The sequence below is a fragment of the Coregonus clupeaformis genome, chromosome 1, assembly GCF_020615455.1.
Source record: "Coregonus clupeaformis isolate EN_2021a chromosome 1, ASM2061545v1, whole genome shotgun sequence".
Taxonomy (NCBI): Eukaryota; Metazoa; Chordata; class Actinopteri; order Salmoniformes; family Salmonidae; genus Coregonus; species Coregonus clupeaformis.
In genome coordinates this window covers 39,953,011-39,977,231 of record NC_059192.1, presented here as the reverse complement: position 1 = coordinate 39,977,231, position 24,221 = coordinate 39,953,011, and the positions used below count along the sequence as shown (strand labels likewise).

The 24,221-nt window shown below is 41.0% G+C and overlaps 1 protein-coding gene across 1 annotated transcript; it reads right to left on the bottom strand.

Moving 5' to 3' along the window:
* Positions 1–1,057: 1,057 nt before the first annotated feature.
* On the bottom strand, positions 1,058–23,882 carry LOC121546413 (tyrosine-protein phosphatase non-receptor type 20-like). Its single transcript, XM_045223855.1, is given in 7 exon segments — positions 1,058–1,378; positions 7,606–7,668; positions 18,750–18,965; positions 19,244–19,421; positions 19,680–19,836; positions 23,592–23,682; positions 23,865–23,882. Coding segments are annotated over 7 exon segments (1,044 nt in total).
* Positions 23,883–24,221: the final 339 nt, after the last annotated feature.

Below are 24,221 nucleotides of genomic sequence, written 5' to 3'. Positions count from 1 at the left end.
AAATACTTTTTTCCCCCACTGTATATGAAATGGGGCCAAATATGTACCGTATTTTCCGCACTATAAGGCACACCGGATTATAAGGCGCACCTTCAATGAATGGCCTATTTTAGAACTGTTTTCATATATAGGGCGCACCGGATTATAAGGCGCATAGAATAGAAGATACTGTAGTCAAACGAATTGACTGGGGTTGCGTTATGCATCCACTAGATGGAGCTGTGCTAAAAGGAATGTCAACAAAACTGTCAGATAAAGTCAAACTTTATTAAGCGTTCTGACAACTCCGTTCACTCCCATGGTAATGTTGTTCAAACGTTAATGTGCATATTAACAATATCTCCCAGCCTTGCTCACTCTTCTCCCAAACGTGGAGAGGAACCTTTCCCTGATTCAGTAAACACGTAGTAAAAGAAACAGTCTGATACCACTAAATCAAACGTTAGTGCATAACTCAACATTGTTCAGTTACATATAACACGTAAAGCTCACTTTTTCAGTTCATTCCCCATCCACGAACCCCTCGAATTCTTCTTCTTCAGTGTCCGAATTGAACAGTTGGGCGACTACGGCATCCAACCTGCCCGGCTCCCTCTCGTCATTATCCGAGTCAGTGTCGCTGCTGTTGCCTGGCAGTTCAGAGATTATTCCTGCCTTCGTGAAAGCTTTGACCACAGTTGAGACCGATATATCAGCCCAGGCATCCACGATCCATTGGCAGATAGTGGCGTAAGTCGCCCGGCGCTGTCTCCCCGTCTTGGTGAACGTGTGTTCGCCTTCTGTCATCCACTGCTCCCACGCAGCTCGCAGTCTAGCTTTGAACGCCCTGTTGACACCAATATCTAGCGGCTGGAGTTCTTTAGTTAATCCACCCGGAATGACGGCAAGCTCCGAATTAGTTTGCTTCACTTGTTTTTTGACAGCATCGGTGATATGGGCGCGCATTGAGTCGTAGATCAATAGGGACGGAGCTGTGTGGAAAAAGCCACCCGGTCTCTTGACGTAAATTTCTCTCAGCCACTCACTCATCTTTTCCTCATCCATCCATCCCTTCGGGCTAGCTTTGATGACGACGCCCGGCTGGAAAGTTCTCTTTTGGCAAGGTCTTCCTCTTGAAAATAATCATGGGTGGAAGTTTCTGGCCATTAGCCTGGCAGGCGAGAACTACAGTGAAGGATGACTTCTCATTCCCTGTGGTACGTACAGACACCGTACTGGTCCCCGTTTTCTCCACAGTGCGGTTCACGGGAATATCAAAGGTGAGTGGAACCTCGTCCATGTTGGTGATGTGCTTTGGCCGGATCTTCTTTTCAGTGATCTTCTTTTTGCAGTATGCGCGGAAAGTGACCAGCTTTTCTTGGTAATCTTTTGGCAGTTGCTGCGAGACGGTAGTTCATGTGCGGATGGAGAGATTACGTCTTTTCATAAAACGAAAGCACCAAGAAGGACCGCCTCGAAATTCATCGATTGTCATGTCCCGTGCTAGCGCTGTTGCCTTCATTCGAATAGTGACTGTAGAGACGCTTCTACTTGCTGCTCTCTGTTCAACAACCCACTGTTCGAGTTTGTCCTCTAACTGTGGCCATCTCGCTTTGTTCCCGCGGAAACTCTGTTTAGTCTTCTTTACTTGGCGCAGGTCATCTTCTTGCTTCCTCCACTTCCGTACCATTGATTCATTAATGTTGAATTCTCTCGCTGCTGCTCTATTCCCATATTCTACTGCATGACCGACAGCCTTGAGCTTGAACTCTGCGTCGTAAGCGTGTCTCTTGAAAGGTGCCATTTTGGGGTCTTTATACACACACAAGTGGTGTGGGACTGTGAGTAAGCACAATACCGGTGTGTACTGGCTACCGTAATGCTGCAAGTGGTGCGGCTTTGTAGTTTACCAGTCGTACTGAAACATTTCATTATTATTAAATTGTTTTTATTGGTTTTTCATACTGAAACATTTTGACAGAGCACCTTGAGCGCCGTGTACAACCAGTATGGATCAACCAATTAACCAATTGATCCATATATAAGGCGCTCCGGATTATAAGGCGCACTGTCGTTTTTTGAGAAAATTAAAGGCTTTTAAGTGCGCCTTATAGTGCGGAAAATACGGTACAGACACTAAATATGATCATATTTATTTAACAGTTATAAGAAAGGTAAAATCTTATAATAAGTCATTTATAATTTGATTGTTACTATATTTAGAAAGCATTCCAGTCATTTCAAGCCCTATTCCCCCACTTTGGTTGAATAGGTAACAAATTATATATGATTTTTTTAATTTTCATAATATTTGTACTATGTACTTGAGCTTGTGAGTACACCTCAGCAATTTATATAAAAACAAATATCATAAAGATAGTTCCAGACCTTTCTAGCAGCTTTACTAGTTATTGTTTATTGCCGTCTCATTAAAAATAATTACTTTTGGGTATGTCTATTTAGGCGAAAATCTACATTTTGCCATAACATTCTTAAATCAATGTTCTCATGGTATTTCTCAGTAAACTTAAATGTTGGATCAATGGTTGTGTGGTAAAATATGTCTACAAACAAAATGAATGCACAATAAAAGGTTTTGAATATAAGACTTTGTGTTACAAGTGTTACCAGTTTGGATTTCTGTACTAAGAGTTTTGAAAATTCATGATTGTGAAAATAGCAACAAAGCAATTGTAAACAAAACTGTACAAGTATACCTAAAAGATGGACTTCTCATAATTGGTTTTCCTTGACATCCTTGTTTCCTTGTTCCTTTGAGTCTGTGAGACTTAAAAGAAGTGGAGTTCTATTCAGTGTGGTCATGAATGGTTGTTCTGTGAGTCACTTTATCTGTCACTCCAGAGACGCCAAGGGAGTCTACACACAAACACATGCACTCAAAGGATTTTAATAACACACACAAATACGCGCACCCACGTACGCATGCACACATATACACACAAACTGCTTTTCCAGGGGGGCGGGCTTTGTTGTGTTGGTGGCAGTGAGGTATGTGCTGACTCGTACGGAATGCAACAAGACGATTGAGCCCCCATCACTAACCTTCGGCCCCCCACTCAACACCTGGCTGGTGCCGACAACACACACCTCCACTGAGACAAAAACACACACCTCCACTTACTCAGCCCTCCTCCCTCTCCCCCTTTCTTTCCTCTCACCTCATGCTCCCCTTTAGACCCTAGGTCTAATTGATGCTCCAGCTGCTTGCCTTCCAGCCTCCAGCACCATCTGTGTGTGTGTGGCATGTGTCTCAGTTACAGCTCTCTGGTCGCTCAGAAAACTCCAGGATATGTGGTAGATGTGTTTTTATCCTCCCTGAGTGTTTATCTGTCTATCTGCTCTTCATATCACTCCTTTGACTGCCCCTGAGAGAGTCCACAGAAGTCATGAGAAAACTCACATTTCCAGTGTCCTAGACTAGACTTCCCATAGAACAGAGCTACACGCTCTTTAATGCAGCAGCTCGTGTGTGTGCTATTTGTGAAAATCAACTTAACAGAAAACATGGTTGTGTGTGTTGCTGTGTGAACCCAATAGAGAGAATGAGGATTTACTGGAAGTCAGTGAGTTCATTTCTACATGTTTCCATGGTCTGTAAATCACTGAACACACCACAACTAATTACTTTACCATCTCCCCATGCCCTCCACACTCCTTCTATATCACCTCTGGATGTCCTCTCCTCCACTCCTTTTCTCCAACACTCCTTCTCTCCTCTCCTTACAACTAAAGCAGTGTTCATCCTCTCACGTGTGCCTTATGGTTAGAGGGGAGAAGATGACAGTTTCTACAGTGGTGCTGTAGAATGGTGGCTGGTGACAGATGAGGAGAATGTGAAACTTTATCAAGGTTAGAATCTCAATTGCATTTCTTTGATTCCTCACATCCTCTCTCCTCGCCTCCTTCTCAAAACCCATTGGATGAGAAGGTCAGAGGTCCCTCTCCTCTGACCTTCTCATCCAATGGGTTTGGATTAATCAAGGCAACGCAATTGAGATTCTCCCAGGGAGGGTCCAGATCTTACTCAGACCCTACCCAGGGATGACTAGAATACATTAATTCATTCCAGCTAAGAATCCTGAAATCACCTTTTATAAAAATGAAATAACTATTTACACAAAACTATAAAAGGCATTGCCCTCGACTCACGTTGGTTGATCGCCCTCCCCTTACATACAAAACTATACAAATAAACAACTATTTATATAAAACTATAAAAAGGCAAGTAGGATTTATGTAACTCTATAAACCTATAAAAGTGACTGGACCCTGTATAACCCACGTCAGGCCTATCATACAATATCTCACAACTATAACAATGTCTGGGGGAGAGAGGTAAGTAGGGAAAGAGTGCGAGAGAGGGAATGAAGAAGGAACTTAATGAGTGATGGAGTGAGGTAGGGAGTCCTGATGGAGACACTGAGTGGGAGAGAGGGAGACTGCACTACAGGGCTTTCCCCAGACTCAGGTTTTAAGACTTCCCACTCCAGAGCCTGTGTGTGTGTGGCTAGCTGTTTCCTCTTAGGGAGCATACTGTTTGGTTTGTTTCCTGGGGTTTCCATGCAGTCACAAGGGCCACTGTGAGACACACTTATTTACCCTTCAGTAAGCCTGGAGAGGGACTCTTTTCCATGTTCTGTCAGTTAGCACTTGTAGGTAAATCTCTCTCTCTCGCTCTCGCTCTCTCTGCTGTAGATATATGTGTTATTGCTATAGCCAACTGCCTTGTCAAATACAGCTCCTGTGACCTACCAAATAAAGAAAATCTGTTTCTAATTGTGATCCAGTCCCTTACCACGACGTGAAACAAAGCAGTATTTCAGAACAGCTTTTATATGACAGTCCGAGGTAATACTGTACTGGTAGTGTATATTACAGTGAGGTATATTATCGTGCTACTGAAACTGCAGCTACAATGGTGATGTTACTGTACAATGATTTTGTGCATTTGAGCATCATTACATTTCAGCAGTTGTTCAGTGGTCATAGAGATTAGACTGCAAAATGAATAGTTTGACTACTGTACTGCAAAATTCACACACAGTGAATGCGAGTTGTGGGACAACAAAACTCAAACAAAAAACTGTAAAAGTATTGGACAGATATTCCTTACAGAATCACACAGAGCATGTGTACTGAGGGTCCTGTTCAATCAAACCTGGTTTCCAGGTTTCCGGGGGTGAAACAAACAAAATATGAGTCTCTTAGCACTGCAAGATCGCATGTCTGGATTCACACAGCATAACTATTATTAATCAGTGTCACATAAAGCTGCAGGTCTTTCCAAGGCACTTGATTCTATTCACTTCTGGTTTCAGTCATGGACAAAATTAATAAATGATTAACATGCACTTATTTCACAATATTATACATCAACTCTATATATTAGCTACATAATTAAAGATATTCTAATATACTGTACATTTTGGTATAATAGACCTTACCCTGCATTGCAATGAGCAGTGACATCATTGCTTAGTGATGGTGCTATTAAATGCATTTAGGTTATAATTGATATTATGCCCACACAATACAATTGTGAAAAATTATATACATTATGTTAATAAAATATGGAATGATTAAATACAACAAATTAAATAGTAACACCTGGCCCTTCATTGGACACTGTGTTAACAAACCTCCAAACGAGCTTCAATGCCATACAACAATCCTTCAGTAGCCTTCAACTGCTCTTAAACACTAGTAAAACTAAATGCATGCTTTTCAATCGAACGCTGCTAGCACCTGCCCACCCGACTAGAATCGCCACTCGCGACGGGTCTGACCTAGAGTATCAGTTGCATCAGTTGTCAGAGCACCTTACCGATCACTGCACCTGTACACAGCCCATCTGAAATTAGCCCACCCAACTACCTCATCCCTATATTGTTATTTAATTTGCTCTTTTGCACCCCAGTATCTCTATTTGCACATAATCTCTTGCACATCTAGCATTCCAGTGTTAATACTATTGTAATTATTCTGCACTATAGCCTATTTATTGCCTTACCTCCATAACTTGCTACATTTGCACACACTGTATATATATTTTCTGTTGTATTTCTGACTTTATGTTTTTTTTTTACCCCATATGTAACTCTGTGTTGTTTTTATTGCACTACTTTGCTTTATCTTGGCCAGGTCGCAGTTGTAAATGAGAACCTGTTCTCAACTGGCTTACCTGGTTAAATAAAGGTGAAAAAAAAAAAAAAAAAAAAAAAACACCCTTCAAAAGTGACACACCCAAAGCACTCCTAACTTAGCACAGAAGGCAAAGTCACTAAACCCCTAAAGGCTGTCAAATCATTGATCTACTACAAACCTAAAAAAAAAATACTATAATCACAGTTCGAGAACACAGAAAGAACCAACAGTAAGAATGTCTACCTGCATCAATAAATTCATTCCCAAATATCCATACTCTGCAGAAACCTAGCCTGGTCGTCCCATCTATATGTGCTATAGCTAACTGTTAATAGTCATGTTTGGCATGACAACAAACAAACAAAGGAGTTGGCTAAAACACATACTTACAGTGCTCATAAAAAAATCAACTGCTAACAAATGTATAACTTACACAGCCAACTATTCAAATATTACACATCTACATTGATAAGGTCTCTTGTTTGGGAAGGGGGGAAGTAACTGGTTAAACAAATTGGCTATCTTCACGGGGGCTCTCGGGTTGCCATTGGTTACCATGCAGCTGCAGGAAGCCTTGTATAATATTCAGTCCCATTCAAAATCCTATTTTCCCTAACCCCTAACCCTAAACCAAACCCCAAAACCTAACCTTAACCCTAAACCTAACCCTAGCTTCTAACCCTAAAACTAACCCTAGCTCCTAAACCTAAACCTAATTCTAATCCTAACACTAATTCTAACCTTAGCCCTAAACCCCCTAGAAATAGCATTTGACCTTGTGGGGACTAACAACATGTCCCCAGTTGGCAAAATGTTTGTTAGTTTACTATTCTTGTGGTGACTTCTGGTCCCCACAAGTATAGTTAAATACTTCCACACACACAGTGCAGTAAAGAGCCGACTGTTGACAAATAATCATAGGATGTTTTAATGACTAATGATGTGGTACATAAGTGGTTAGGGGGAAATAGTTTCTGGGTGGCAGCCTTTGTCTCTAGCTCTCTGGGAGTCCACTTACTCTATTCACACACTGTCATTAATGATTGGGGTGGGTTTCCCGTAAGCTTCATAGCTGACATACTTTCTTTCTCCCGTCCAACCAGACTCAGGCCACTCCAACCGCAAAGTGCTTAATTTTTTTTAATGTGTTCATGCCTAGATGATTGACCATCAAACATTGGTTTTATAGTTGTTACCCACGGCTGTGCGGCTGGGTGGTAGAGAAAAATAAAATAAGACTAGCTATGAAGTCTTTGGAAACCCACACAAGGTTAGTAGGACCAAATAACTACTACTCAACCTGGGTTTCTGGAATATGTGTCATTTAATATCTGATTATGTAGGAAACAATAGAGTAGACAGGCTTATGGAAGCCATAGACAAAGTATCAATGGTACCCTGAATGGCCAAACAAATGTCCTCTGACCACTAACCTCTGTCTGGTAGGCCTACTGTACTGACCTTGGTCTGAATCATGCCGTATCGCTGCAGTCTCATCTCCCTAACAATGCTACTGACCTTGATCTGGACAGAGAGGGACAAGGAGTTACTGTAGGTTCATGGAGGTCAGTAAAGGTATATGTCTGTGATATACACACAAAATTTTAAGAACACCATCTGAAGAGCATAGTTTGTCCTTATTTTAAGGTAAGGAGTGTGTGCGTGTGCGTGCATGTGTGTGTGTCTGGGTGTGCACCAATAATGTACATAAACACTAGAGGCTGACAGGAGGCACTGTTTTGAAGCCAATGCGCTGCCATCTTTGTACTCCACAATTGTAAAAAAGAAGATACAGAAATGCATTTATTAATGTCTACGTACATTTTTGATAAGTATGTTCTATTATAGACACCTTAGTGCATACTTTTAAATTATGTGAACTGAACAAAAAATATTAAAACAGACTTAAATGATTTTTTTGCATCTACCTATGAATTTTGAGATTTGTTGTTATTTTGGTCCTGATCCCGACTTAGGAATTTATACCTTTCCTACGCATGCCTTTCCTACTCACTTCTCAATATTTGGTGTTCAGGCTTACCTTATTCAGTCATGTAACACGCTCTGCAGGTGTGGCTACCTTGTGCACTTGAAATCAATTTAATTAAACCGCTGAAAACCCTTCCACTTGCTGGCTAACATATTTTCTCATGGAGTTTTCATTCAGTTGGGTTTTCAATACATTTATCTTAAGCCAACCCTTTAAATACGGTGTACCTTAAATTAGTATTTTGTCGACAGAATCAATAGAATACATTGAGAGAACAGGGTGAGAATATAGGGATCAATGAAAGAAAGCCATCTAAATATATGCATTTTCGTCTCTATTTCAGCACCAACTGGTAGATTTAAAAAATATCCTAATCTTGTAGATTATTTAGGCACATTTTAGGGTTAGGAATGTATGTTTTGGAGAACCTTTACGCACAAAATACTGTATATTGATGAATAAAAAATACAGTGGTTTGATTTATCCTGAAAGTTGTCAAGTTCAATCCATGAAATATTGGAAGGTGGAAAAATGTGTGCAATTGTGTTTGAACAATAATCCTATAAATCTACCCTAATTCTCATGATGCAAAACTAAATGTATGTGGGTATTACTGACGGTGGCTCCCGAAAATGGCTAATATTTAACATGGTACAAATTGTAAAATAAAACGGAGAAAAGCCCGGGCATATAATCAAAATATTTAAAATGCATACATCAACTCAGCAGGTTCTGCCCTACAGAAGCCTATGGCTTACTTGGGTCTGCAAATTTCATACACTCAAATTGAGGGCACACAATTACAATTCTGAATAAAGGCACAGCTATTTATATCCTATTTCACTGTGGAAAAGGGCTGGTCATGCTTAAGTCCAAGGTCATAATACGTATAGAGAAAAAAGCGCATAAAAATAGAATTAAGTTCCATTTACGCACGCTTAACTCGGGTAGGAATCGGGGCCCATGAGCTTAGTTCAACTGTCAAACCCAAAATATAAGCTTGTTAGTGTGGCTTGGAAAGCAGTCACACTTTAAATAATGTATCGCTTATTTCAAACTTTTTAAAGGCACTTGCGAAAGCAAAGGTCCCCACTGTAAATCTTGTACAAATTATTTATTCTTCTTGTTCTTATTATTATATAGCACGCTATTTATCTTACACCATTTAAGCTAGAAATGCCATTCAAACTTTCAAATGTGTAGACTGATCAGGATTAAGTTGCTGTTATACAACTTTTTAATAAAAATTTTACTTTTTAAACTATTAAACTGTTTGACCTTCTTAAAAAACTTAATCCACTTTAATTGGATTTCATCAACAGTCTAAAGGTCCCATTGTTTAAAACTCCAAGACTTCCAACATTCTATTCACAATAAAACATTTAAAAAAAACTTTTAATACAAATCAGCTACTTTGACCACTTTTTCAACAAGTTAGACAAAAACGTTGTTTATTTTTTAGGGGGTATATCAGCTTTAATATTGCAGATTGATTGTAACTTCCATCAATGTAATTGTCTGCATCACTTCCAATCCCCCATGTTTTTTCCCCCGCAAAAAATAAATAAATATATATTGTCTCCTGAGTGGCGCAGTGGTCTAAGGCACTGCATCGCAGTGTTAACTGTGCCACTAGAGATCCTGGTTCGAATCCAGGCTCTGTCGCAGCCGGCCGCGACCGGGAGACTCATGGGCGGCGCACAATTGGTCCAGGGTAAGGGAGGGAATGGCCGGCAGGGATGTAGCTCAGTTGATAGAGCATGGCGTTTGCAACGCCAGGGTTGTGGGTTTGATTCCCACGGGGGGGGCAGTATAAAAAAAAGATGTATTCACTAACTGTAAGTCGCTCTGGATAAGAGCGTCTGCTAAATGACTAAAATGTAAATGTCAATCAGTGTTGCTTCCTAAGTGGACAGTTTGATTTCACAGAAGTGTGATTGACTTGGAGTTACATTGTGTTGTTTAAGTGTTCCCTTAATTTTTTTGAGCAGTGTATATATATACATACACACACACACACACACACACACACACACACACATAAAATACATACATATATATATGCATATCCTTTTTTTTGAATATATTTCCCTTAATTACTTTCCAACCCCACCACCCCTCCCCTAATTGGAGTAACCTATATACTTACTTATTATGGACACAGTATGCTTTACATTAGTTATCATGTTGTTATTAGTTGTTGTTAGTTGTTATTAGTCCCATCCTTCAGCTCTATTCAACACCTCCCATCTATCTCTTAACACCATCCATATTGGATTTCTATTTGCCATATATTTTTCAACTGTACTGTGATGTTTCACAAAAGTTCATTGTTTCTACAGATTGTAAATTGAAAATAAACATTTTTGCTAAAAGTATTATTATATTATTGATCGATTGACTATGACTTTTCAGATCACCCAGTAGTGCTATCTGCATTGTTAGCTCCAGGTAAATATTGCAATCCCTGACCAAAAACAAGCTACAAATGGACAGTACCAAAACAAATGATCTAATGATTCTGTCTCTTCACAGCAAAATCTGCAGAGCTGGGAAGATTGTATCCCACTATTGGTGGCAAGAATTTTGTATAATAATTTCAATAGAAAAATTATACATTTTCAATCCGGAGTCGTTTTGCGTATCAGTTCATAAACAATTTGCCATGGAATCGGTACGTCAGAAATCTCTTCCCAACTATTTTGCAATCAATATGGGACGGCTGTCAATCCTTTGGTCCTTAAATGAAACTGGTATACTTTTTTAATTATCACAATTTTCTTTAATCCATTTTGGTCTTTAATGCAGGGCCGACAGACAAGTTCCCTACTTTTTCCCCCTTCCATTTCCCTCTTCCATTTTTGCGGTAATGCTGCAATTATTTGGTTGTAATTTTGGGTAGAGCAGATACAGTGTGGAGAACAAGTATTTGATACACTGCCGATTTTGCAGGTTTTCCTACTTACAAAGCATGTAGAGGTCTGTAATTTTTATCATAGGCACACTTCAACTGTGAGAGACGGAATCTAAAACAAAAATCCAGAAAATCACATTGTATGATTTTTAAGTAATTAATTTGCATTTTATTGCATGACATAAGTATTTGATCACCTACCAACCAGTAAGAATTCCGGCTCTCACAGACCTGTTCGTTTTTCTTTAAGAAGCCCTCCTGTTCTCCACTCATTACCTGTATTAACTGCACCTGTTTGAACTCGTTACCTTTATAAAAGACACATGTCCACACACTCAATCAAACAGACTCCAACCTCTCCACAATGGCCAAGACCAGAGAGCTGTGTAAGGACATCAGGGATAAAATTGTAGACCTGCACAAGGCTGGGATGGGCTACAGGACAATAGGCAAGCAGCTTGGTGAGAAGGCAACAACTGTTGGCGCAATTATTAGAAAGTTCAAGATGACGGTCAATCACCCTCGGTCTGGGGCTCCATGCAAGATCTCACCTCGTGGGGCATCAATGATCATGAGGAAGGTGAGGGATCAGCCCAGAACTACACGGCAGGACCTGGTCAATGACCTGAAGAGAGCTGGGACCACAGTCTCAAAGAAAACCATTAGTAACACACTACGCCGTCATGGATTAAAATCCTGCAGCGCACGCAAGGTCCCCCTGCTCAAGCCAGTGCATGTCCAGGCCCGTCTGAAGTTTGCCAATGACCATCTGGATGATCCAGAGGAGGAATGGGAGAAGGTCATGTGGTCTGATGAGACAAAAATATAGCTTTTTGGTCTAAACTCCACTCGACGTGTTTGGAGGAAGAAGAAGGATGAGTACAACCCCAAGAACACCATCCCAACCGTGAAACATGGAGGTGGAAACATCATTCTTTGGGGATGCTTTTCTGCAAAGGGGACAGGACGACTGCACCGTATTGAGGGGAGGATGGATGGGGCCATGTATCGCGAGATCTTGGCCAACAACCTCCTTCCCTCAGTAAGAGCATTGAAGATGGGTCGTGGCTGGGTCTTCCAGCATGACATCGACCCGAAACACACAGCCAGGGCAACTAAGGAGTGGCTCCGTAAGAAGCATCTCAAGGTCCTGGAGTGGCCTAGCCAGTCTCCAGACCTGAACCCAATATAACATCTTTGGAAGGAGCTGAAAGTCTGTATTGCCCAGCGACAGCCCCGAAACCTGAAGGATCTGGAGAAGGTCTGTATGGAGGAGTGGGCCAAAATTCCTGCTTTAGTGTATACAAACCCGGTCAAGACCTACAGGAAACGTATGATCTCTGTAATTGCAAACAAAGGTTTCTGTACCAAATATTAAGTTCTGCTTTTCTGATGTATCAAATACTTATGTCATGCAATAAAATGCAAATTAATTACTTAAAAATCATACAATGTGATTTTCTGGATTTTTGTTTTAGATTCCGTCTCTCACAGTTGAAGTGTACCTATGATAACAATTACAGACCTCTACATGCTTTGTAAGTAGGAAAACCTGCAAAATTGGCAGTGTATCAAATACTTGTTCTCCCCACTGTAGCTATTTAAAAAATATCTATTAAAATATCTTGCATATCTTATTTTCCATCATTATCAATTAATGTGCGTAATAATGTTGGCATTCATGCGTAGGATTTTAACCTATAACACGAATTGCCATTGTATTACATTACATTTTTAACAAGCAACTACCACTTCAGCAAACAACCACTGCGATCCAACCCCCCGCAACAGATGCTGGACACAAACTCACACACACACACACACACACACACACACACACACACACACACACACACGCTCACACACTCAACCCCCCCACCCCCTACAACCAGCCACAAGATCAGATGCTCAATGGTTGATACATCCCAGAGCCCAACTCAAGAAAGGACCTGATTTACGAATGCATATACAGTTACAGCCGTTTGAGAAAGCATGCAAGATTGAGCAAAAGTGAACAACAATGTGGGATTTGATTAATCTATTTAATCTATGTTAAGTCCTAGGTGATGGAGATCAGATCCACCCTCTTCACCTGAGACACAAACACTCTGGTCCCCCATTGTAACCATTTTCCCAAGCATCTCCGTGCAGTCATACCTTTGATTATTTTGTGCCACTTGGGCCACATTAGTAAGCCCCCTCTCTGATTGTCAGAGTGTGACCCCCTCCCCATGGGTTACTGCAGCCAGTGTTGCCAGCACTGCCACTACCTGGGTGGGGGTACCCCACCGGCTAGGTACAAGGTCGTCAAGGTTCTCATTAGCAGCTGAGAATTTCCTTGTATATTATGCTCCCCCATCGGGGGCTCTGGCTTTGCAGGACCGTTCCATCACGATAGGACAATAAAAAATAGATTAGATGTATACTATATTTAAAAATGTATATCCCTCACCTACACAAAATTGTAAGCTCCCTCTCACAACCCCTGCTCATAGACACCCGTTGGCTCTGGGATATGCAACCATTTCCCCTCTCACTCACTTAACGCCAGACTTTTCCAAACACAAAAACGCACTCCACATGGCTGATTGCGGAGGATAGGGGCCGAGCGCGCGCCTGCATCCCACACCTGCCGCAAGGGGGAAAGGACGCCAGGGAGAACACAGGACCAGAGGTGGGTAGTAACGAGTTACATTTACTCCGTTACATTTACTTGAGTACGTTTTTGAAAAAATTATACTTCTAGGAGTAGTTTTAAATCACTATACTTTTTACTTTTACTTGAGTAGATTTGTGAAGAAGAAACTGTACTCTTACTCCGCTACAGTAGGCTACAATGAGGTCGTTACTTTTCTTTTTACCTCTTTGGTCATTGTCTTTATCCCTACGCATACGCCTTATTTTAATGTTTTATTTTGACAGAGAGAGAGAGACTTCCGCTAAGGCTCTACCACGTGACTGTGTTTCACCAATCAAACGTAGTTGTGCAGTCTCGTCACGTTACCATACTCAATCTCAGCGGCGGGACGGGTTAGCTTTACAGTCGTAGCAACACAAAAATGTTAGAATTAGCCGTCGGCAATGCAGACACAGACGAGGAGGAACACCCGCACCCCTGGCCTCATATTGAAAGCATGTTTACCTTAGTAAAAGTGCGAAAGAGCAGCTACATTATGCGGTGTCTTCTGTGTCTACCAAAACAAACGGACATTTCAGCATTCAAGAACTCAACATCTAACTTGAGGAAACATGTAGCGGTAAGTTTCCTAAATTCTTTTTTTTTTGCTGTGGATAGGCGAATGTTTGTCTTTTAGGTTACATATGTTTTAAACATTTTCTATATATATATATATATATATATATATCCAAATTTTATGTGATAATAAGTCTCTTTTAATGTCTTGATCTCCCTGTAGCCTCACATATTTTTTTTTTATCCACAGAGAGTTCACCCCAACAAACTGGCAAAGTACACAGACTTACTAGAGAACCACAGAAAGCGTAAGTCCTCCTCTTCCAGTGATACTCTTGTGAAAAATTCAAAAATCACAGCCTTCGCTGCCCCAGGGCGGGTAACACAAGCAACGCTTGACAAGCTGGTGCTAAATTTTGTATGTGAGGCCAACCAACCATTTTCTGTGGTTGAGACGCCATCCTTCAAGACTTTGATATAAACCTTGCAACCTCATACAGTAATGACAAGGAAAACGTTATGCACAAGAATACAAGAAGCTGCAAAAACACAAGAAGAGCATAATCATCAAAAAGCTGAGTGCTGTGAACTATGTTGCTACCACAACAGACTGCTGGTCTGCCAGACAACGTAGCTACTTAGGTGTCACCTGTCACTGGATAGACAACACCTCACTGGAGAGGCACTCCGCTGCATTGGCTTGTAGACCTGTCAAAGGCTCGCACACATTTGATGTCCTTGCTGCTGCATTAGAGGAAAATACATTCTGAGTACCACATCAGGGAAAAAGTGACCAGGACGACAACAGACAGTGGCTCAAACTTCCTGAAGGCCTTTCGATTATATGGTGAGGAGAAAGAGGAGGAAGCCATCAATGTACAAGAGGAGAGTGACTCCACCCTTGATGATGCAACAGAAGATCAGAGTGAGTCAGAGGTGGAGTATCAAGATGTGTCTGCTATTCTGGATGACAACACAGGCCTTGAGTACCAACTTCCAAGGCACCAAAAGTGTGCATGCCATCTCCTCAATCTTATATCCACAGTTGATGCCACTGCTGCAGGAGGAGCTGCAAACGAAACCTACAAGAGGCTGTCTCGGTCTGCTTTTGCAAATTGTCATGCTCTTTGGAATAAAACCAGCAGGTCAACCATGGTTCATGAAACAGTGGAACGTGAATGCAAGCTGCAGTTTCTCCGACCCAATCAGATACGCTGGAGCTCCCTGTTCCTTGCTGTAGAAAGGATTGTGCGCATTCACTGAGAGCAAGGAGAACAAGCAATTTGCAATGTCTGCACAGCATTAAAGATAAAGATATAAGTTGACAACATTTATATTTTGATTTTAAAGAATAATAAAAATAAATAAGCCTAGCTGATTAATGGGTGAATCCACTTGCCTCAAGTAACTAAGTTTTCTTTGCATGGTGGTGTGACAATTGTGGATGACTTGAATGAAATAATTTAACTAATTTATTTTATTTTTATTTATTTGTGTATTTAACATGTACAATGCATAATAAAGACATTGTACCAGAAATAGCTATAAGTACTTTTTTTATCGTTACATCTTTTATAGGTTCAATCCAGCTGAAATTGGGTTTTTGGTCGAGTATGCTGCTGTGATGAAGCCTGTTGCCATGGCCCTTAATATCCTCCAAGGGGAATCATCTGTGCATATGGGTCTCCTGCTGCCAACACTTTACCAGTTGCGGGACAAGCTGAAGAGGTTGGAGTCAACTTGCAAAATGTGTACACCTCTTGTTCACGCCCTGCAGCAAGGGATCCAGAAACGTTTTGGAGACGTCATGAAAGAGCCTGAGCTGATTGCAGCAGCAATACTCCTACCAAGATTCAGAACATCCTGGACCACAGAGGAGAACATCTTAAATGCTGGTAAATATACTTGTTTATCAATTCAAATGTGAGCCAGTAGACATTGACCTATATAACTCTGTATAATGTTACTGTCATTTAGGATTATAGTGTGTCAGTGACAAACCACAGGGTGGCAATATAGTTAGAAGCTCAGGTAGCTTTTAATGTCAAACATCAGCAGCTTGACAGCCTATACAGTAGAAGGGTAAGAATAATGTGCAGACTTAATTCGTTTGAAAAACTATTTATCTTGCCCTAAAACCCACAGGCCTTGACTACATCAGAAATCACCTCGACACCGACTTGGATGATGTCACCAGCGCAAACAGCGGCCTCTCTGATGAAGACGACTTCTTTGCATCCATAGAGTTGGGAAAATCACAAGTAGGAGAGCTGGAGAGGTACCTTTCATGTCTGTCCCCTGCAGGTATGGATCTACTCCACACCTTTCCTCGCATCAAGAAGCTGTCACTCAAAGTCAACACAGGTCTTCCTGCATCTGCAGCCTGTGAGAGACTTTTCAGTCATGCAGGACTCCTGTTCACTGCTAAACGATCACAGCTTCACAGCAAGAACCTTGAGAGCCAGCTACTGTTGAAGCTTAATAGTGACATCACTGAGTGATTCTTTGGTGAAATAGTTTGTTTCTGCATGTTTTGACACACACACACACACACACACACACACACACACACACACACACACACACACACACACATACACACACACTCCCAGTGGGGCCTTCAATATAAAAGGGTTTTCATGTTACTGTGCCAAAGAGTTCCTGGACTCCAGTCAACCAGTCAAAGGGCCAGTGTCAGCCTAAAGGTTAGAATATTGCCAAATCTGTTGTCTGTCTGTGGGAGTCTAGATGGGGGAAGCTGCTCCTCTCTCAGCTGCTTTTGAGGTGCTTTTGAGCAAAGCGTTTAATCCCCTTAACTGTGTAATGGCTGTGCTAGAGAGCGCAGAGCTATGAATGTATAACTCCATTGTAAAGACACATCATACATGCTTTATGCTGCTTATCTGGGGGGGGTGTGACTTTTTTTGCTTGTATTCAGCTTAATTTGTGTTCTGGGATACTAGGCCTGCAATATTGTTTTATTTGGCCATATATCATGGACTGGTGCTTTTTCAGTTGATGTGTACTGCTGCTCTTTTCCTCTGCTCGTGAGATGTGCAGTGTGGCCTAGTCACAGATCAGAGTATTAATTTCTAGGCACACAGAAAAAGGGCTGTTGCTTGCCATGCAATACAAAGGTACTGAGTAGGCCTAATCAACACCTATTGATTATTTTACGTTCTGCTTCCTTCTGGTGTGCAGTTTTCTGTTCAGCATGCCTGGTATGAAATGTTTGTGTGTTTCCTTCTGTTGTTCTGTCACTGTGGAGACACACACACACACAGTTTATGAGAGTTTATAATAATAATAATAATAATAATAATAATATGCCATTTAGCAGACGCTTTTATCCAAAGCGACTTACAGTCATGCGTGCATACATTTTTGTGTATGGGTGGTCGCGGGGATCGAACCCACTACCCTGGCGTTACAAGCGCCGTGCTCTACCAGCTGAGCTACAGAGGACCACCCAAAAAATTATAATTTGCCTAAAGATGATTATTTTGTATTTTTGTCTGTCTGATTGTTGTCTTGTGTTAAAAAATAAATCAGACGTTACTCAACAGTTACTCAGTACTTGAGTAGTTTTTTCACCAAGTACTTTTTTACTCTTACTCAAGTAATTATTTGGATGACTACTTTTTACTTTTACTTGAGTCATATTATTCTGAAGTAACAGTACTTTTACTTGAGTAAATTTTTTGGCTACTCTACCCACCTCTGCACAGGACCAACCACAACAACCGTCCGCCAAAACAACAATTGCCTGCCAAAAATGCAATGTTCTAATTAGTTGTTATTGAAGATGTATTATTATGCTTGTTATCTTTTCTTGTTATATCGTCTTATCCTTTTATAAAATACTATACATGTTCTTTAATATTACAATCCCTATCATGGCTAGTATTGGGTGTTCCATTATTCGACTCCTCTATTAGAACTTTCAGAATAGCCATGGAGTAATCTTTGTGTCTCGGAACATTTGGTTGTCAATATACAGTTTATCGACAACGAGTGCAACACGTTTCCCTTTTAATCTATTTTCCTTGAAGATTGGATACAGAACTTTGAAGATTGGATACAGAATCAGTAGCTAGTAGGCACATAGCTCTGTTTATCAATCTGAGAGTGGTTACAATTCTCAAGGCCCATCCCTTCAGCTTTTTACCAAAATAGAGGCGGGGAGGCTGTTTACCAAAACAGAGGCAGGGACAATTGTTATCGTTTCAACTGTGGATTGCCCCTTTAAAATATAATTTGTAGAGAGTGTTACTGTCCCCACTACAACAATAAAAACTTAAATACAGTGTACATGTAATTTTGTCCTTGAAACATTTAATTGAAAATACTGTAGAATTCAATTCAATCCTATGGAGGAATGCTCTTTCTGAGGAGTACCAATATGGTGGATGGGGATTTCAAAATCACTCATTGCCAAAACATAGCATCAGCAATCTAGCGTTTACAGTATATACATCATTGGTGTGCATGTGTGTGCTCTAACTTACCGGGAGATCGTATTCTATGAGAATCAGTATGACATCGGTGCAGATCAGTACTCCTGTTCGTCCTATTCCAGCACTACAGTGTACAGTGACAGGTCCTTTATGGTGGACCGCTCGGAGGTAACAGATAAACCTGACCAGCTGCTCTGAACACCGCGGCACACCGTGGTCAGGTCAATGGGTAAATCTCAGGTGACGGACAAAGTGGGTCTTACCAGACTGGAACAGGAAGAGGGAACAGATATCAATCAACCGATCAATCAATAAAATATCAAATTGTAATATTTTTACAAATGCGTTTGATATAACAGAAACCAGGGCCTAAACCCTCTAAGAGACAGCAGAAACGACAGTGGCTTATGGATGACTTAATTGAAATGAGAGAGATTGTGCATCCTTCAAAACTACTTCCATTGGATTTAGTAGATACAAAATTGGCACATTATACTCATGCTAATTCATGCTTGACACATTTCAGCTACATATTTCCCCCTCACCTCTTTCTCCACCATGTGGATGATCTTGATGTGGAAGTATTCCTGGATCTGCTGGTTCTCCAGGCTGAGATGGAAGCGTCCCGTGTCCAGGGGACAGCTGACCCTCTCTGGCCAGTAGCGGTGACACTTCACCCTGCCTCTCTCCACCTCCTGGGTCATCATGGCTATCAAATCAGACCTAGGAAGTGGGGGAGGAGGGTTGTTAACAACTTTGTACTGTTCAATTGTATGCTATAAGATTTTAGTTAGAGGTCAGCACTGACACACCAGGGATGTGTTCATTAGGCAGCAAACAGAAGAAAACAGACTGAAACAGGGAGGGACTACATGAACTGCTAATTTTCTGTCAAAACAATGTCTGTCGAAACATTTGTGTATGCACTGATGTCATGTACTGTATGTAAACACTTTTCACAACACAGTAATCACCACAGACCTGTTCTCCCAGACCATCTGCCAGAAGTCGGGCACGGTGGAGGGCAGAGGACCCTGGCAGGAGATATAGAAGAACTCCTCACTGCCAACCTCTATACGGATATAACTGGCATTAATATAGTCCTGGTTATCACACACTGGAACATAAGTCTTATCATCTAGAGAGTGGGAGAAGAGAGTGAGAGAGGGAGGTAGAGAGGGGCAGAGAGAGTTAGTTATATAGTCCTGTGTGTGTGTGAGGAGGACATATTTTCCAAATGACTAACAAAATAATCTGAATCAGAGAAACGGTCAGATGTAAGTCTTGTGACATCTTATCAGGAAGAGAACTAGGGAGGAATGAGTTAGAGACAGTGTATATGAGGAGGACAGGGGATACATTCAGTCACAGGGGTTGTTTTAATGTTTACATGATGAGAGAGGAGTCTGGTTCTCAGGATAACCAGGATGAAACAGGACAGATTCATGAAGAGAGATAAAGTCACTGTGTACTACTATAATAAAACACATCATATATCATACAAATATAATTGTATTTCTATGCCATATACTCTCTGGTCAGTTTCACAACCTTCCCTAACCATGTTTCCTCATTACGGGAGTTAACTCTGAGGACAACTTAACACCCATAAACCATTTTAGGAGGTTTATAAACACAAACATTCTGTCTGATTACGGTTGTACACCACATTTATTTTCCATGGAAAGTCCAGTGAAACACACATTCCTCAGTAGTTTTCCAAAATAGAATAATAAAACAGCATTTCCCAACACATTCAGGTCAGAGATATATTGCACACACACACACGTTTTACGAGGCGACCAGTGTGTTCCACTGGCCAACAGTCTAACAATGCTGTGTTGTTGTTTTACCAGGAACAGTCCAGTCCAGGGAATAGTAAATACTACAGAGTAAACAACATAGAGGAGAAAACACAGATTAACGAATAAAGAGAGGGCACTGGGGAGTAAACTACGTGGGAGGAGAGTCATGATAGACAGAGGGTGAGAAAAGAGGAGCGGAGTGATGGCTGGAGAGAGGGAGGAGAAGAGAAGGAGAGGAATGTTGTGGTCTATCTCACAAGGGGGTCTGATGGAGATCGGGAGTCTCACCACTCAAACCCTCATCCCTCCATCACCCCTCACTCTTCCTCACTACATCCCTTCTTCCCTCGGTCTTCTCTCTCAGTCAAATCTCAACAGAAGCCAAGGCTTTATAGTTGGACTCAGCAGATAGAAACAGAACTCCCAGAGTGAGAAAAGTAAACACTCCACTGTGTGAGTGTGTGTGTGTGTATGTTAGGGCTGGGCGGTACACCGTATTTAACTATTTACCAGTATTGATGCACGGATCGGTTTGGGTTTTTACTTTACCTTCTATAATGGTATTTCAATGTTTGGTTTGTGATACACCGCTCCATTTTTATAGTTTACTTCTGCTCCTTGAGTCAGCTCTCTCCCTCGGTTGTCACTCGTTACCACAGCCACAATGTCAAAATTGGCTATATCGTAAAAAGTCATGAAAATAAAGCAGTTAGCAGTATGGTTAAGGTTAGGGAAGGTTAGGGTTAGGTTTAAAATCAGATTTGAAGAACATTGTAGAAATAAGCAGCGTTTAGCCATAATTATGACTTTGTGGCTGTGGTAACTAGGGACGACACTCTCCCTCTCTCACCAAGCCTCGCCCCTCACTCAAGGAGCGCAGTTGTTGTTGCTCGACCACGAGATCACAGAGTACTGTCTTTGACGAGATCACTAGCTGACCGTTCACTCTTCAGTCTGCATGGTCAATGCAGCAGATGTACCAATATGTTGATGACAACGATGCTGCTTTCTACTTTGCTTCTTAATATGAATCCACAAGCGTTCTAGAATTGCACTATTATTTTTTGTATATTACTGTCTGCAATCAGGTAGTTGTCTTTTCTTATCAAGTTGTGGCTAAATAAATTATGTTTGCCACTAATGCTAATTGCTAGGTAGCTGGCTAGTGTACTGAGTCAGTGCAAACATAGCTAGCTAATACAGCCTGAGTAGTGCTGGTGTAGGCCTAAATCAGCATGTTGTTTGTGCAACAGTACCTTATAAATCACAGAAATAGGCAAAGCATGAATATATTAGCTACATGAAGTAAGAGAAAACATTTAATGTAGCCAAAGATTATAAGGTCCCACTCCCCTGGGAAACACTGACCAACACTTTGGTTCTTACCCTATCACAATAGAGATCCATAGAGATCCTATTAGTATTCTAATTCCTAATTATATGAACGTCTCCCTGGATCTTTCATTCATTGTCATGTGAAATAACACTGTATTCAAATGGCCACTATTGCATTCTAACTATAGAATTAGAATAATGATTCTACTTCCAGAATTTCAACAGATCACCGAAGTGTTTTGATCTAAATCGCAAGTCAAATCGCAATAGCAATATTTGGTTAAAAATAAGGCCTAGATTTTTTGCCCATATTGTGCAGCCCTACGTGGCAGTGTGGAAATTATTTTTCAATGGTTGAAGTTTGAGTGAACAGTATGAAACAATCAGAATGGGGAAACCCCCATTGAAATCACTTAAAATGTACGTTAAGTTATACATTAAGCAAATGTATAACTTTTATTATTCCAAAAATTCAAATACTGTCAAAAATTTGAAAAATATAATTATATGATATTTTGAACATATCGCCCAGCCCTAGTGTGCGTGCATGCATTTGGGGAGCAGAGCTTTTCCCATAACAATGTTCACAAACCCTCCAACGTGCTAAACTGTTTAAGTGTTTTTAGGACTATATGTTTGGAGAACCTTCTGTCTCCAGCTTGTAAGAGGGAGAGAAGTCTCTGACAAGCAGACTTGCCTCACCTATCACTCACACAGCTGTAAATTACCACAGAAATCAGTTTAGTTTCATTTAATTGCCGTGTCGTATGTAGTCCAGTGTGTGTGTGTGCGTGTGTGTTCTATGGAGTCAAGTGCTCCACTGTTCACCTGTAAATGTATACCTTCTGCCACACTCCATCCTGTCACTACCTGCTGTATACAGGAGCGCTGTAGCAGTTTCCTCTCAGGTAATAGTGTTCAGCCAACACTGTAAACATGCTGACTAGAAATGTTTCATTTGTGAGAGTGTGAGTGAAAATAAATATCCTAAATATGGGAAGTCATAAAATAAGGGATAAGATTTGAGTGAACACTGCCCAGCGAGCAAAACTGGTTGCAATGACGATATTATGGTCTGGTTGTAAAAGGACGTTTTGTTGATGTCTTTAAAGCGGCAATCTGCGATTGCTACCTCAATTTCTGGACTTTTAAATTAATGATATACTGTATACCCATTGATTCTTGATGAATATAACTTGTGAATGCCTCATGAGCTTAGTCCAACTGCGGTACCCCATCAGAACCCAAAATAAAAGCTTGTTTTACTCCAATGTTTGTAACCAATGTCATTGTAAACAAACACTGTATAGCCTCAAAACATGGCTAGATCTGTACATTTGATCTCATGGATGGTAAGTCCTTGCATCCATAGCGCTATCTATGAATTTGAGAGTGGTTACATTTCTCCAGCCCCATCCCTCAGCTGTTTACCATATCAGTGGCGGGGTGAACCACTTTGTTATTGTTTGAAATGCAGATTTATCTTGAACTATTATCTGACCAGATAACAACCAAAACATGACATCTTTCCAATGATGTCTTGATATCGTCATGAAAAATACCTCTTTATCTGGTTGCAACAAGGATCATTGGGTTGTAATCTTACAACCAGAAAATGACGACATTAAGACGTCTTGTGTCAATTTGGCCCGCAGCTGTTCTCTCCAGCCCCAGCCCAGATTAGATAGTTCTAGTGCAGACTACACAGTAGGGTAAAAGGGACTGTAGTTTAACTGGTTTAACAGGGACTTACAGGGCAGAATGTCCCGGTAGTGGTTCTTCTCCCGGTTCTCAGGAGCTTTCCCCACCATACAGTTATCAGATGGCTTTAGATGCTCCAAGGCCTGAAACAAACAACACAATCAACACAACACAAACACCAACTGATAATGTTTGCTGCTGCTATTGAAAAGGCAGACCACGGTGCATGATATGGTTAGCATACTTCATTAGTGTGTGTTTGCGTGTATGTGTGTATATGTGTGTGTGTTTGTGTGTGTGTAAGGAACACAAAGTGTATACCCACCATGAACTCTCGGACCATTTCTTGCTGGTCTAGTTGATGTTGTAGTATCTGTATCAGGGCTTTCACACTGGACCCAGAGTATTGACTGGTCTTAGCTGGACTGATCATGGCTAGGCTGGCCAACTTCTTCTGAAACTATAGGTGGGCCTTTAGTAATTTAGCAGACACTCTTATCCAGAGCGACTTACAGGTTAAGTGCCTTGCTCAAGGGCACATAGACAGATTTTTCACCTAGTCGGCTCGGGGATTCGAACCAGCGGGCTTTAGAGCAAAGGCTCTTAACCGCTAGGCTACCTGTAGTAAGGTTTTTATAGACCAACCATTTAACAGTACTAGAAAAAGAAGAAGCCATGGTGC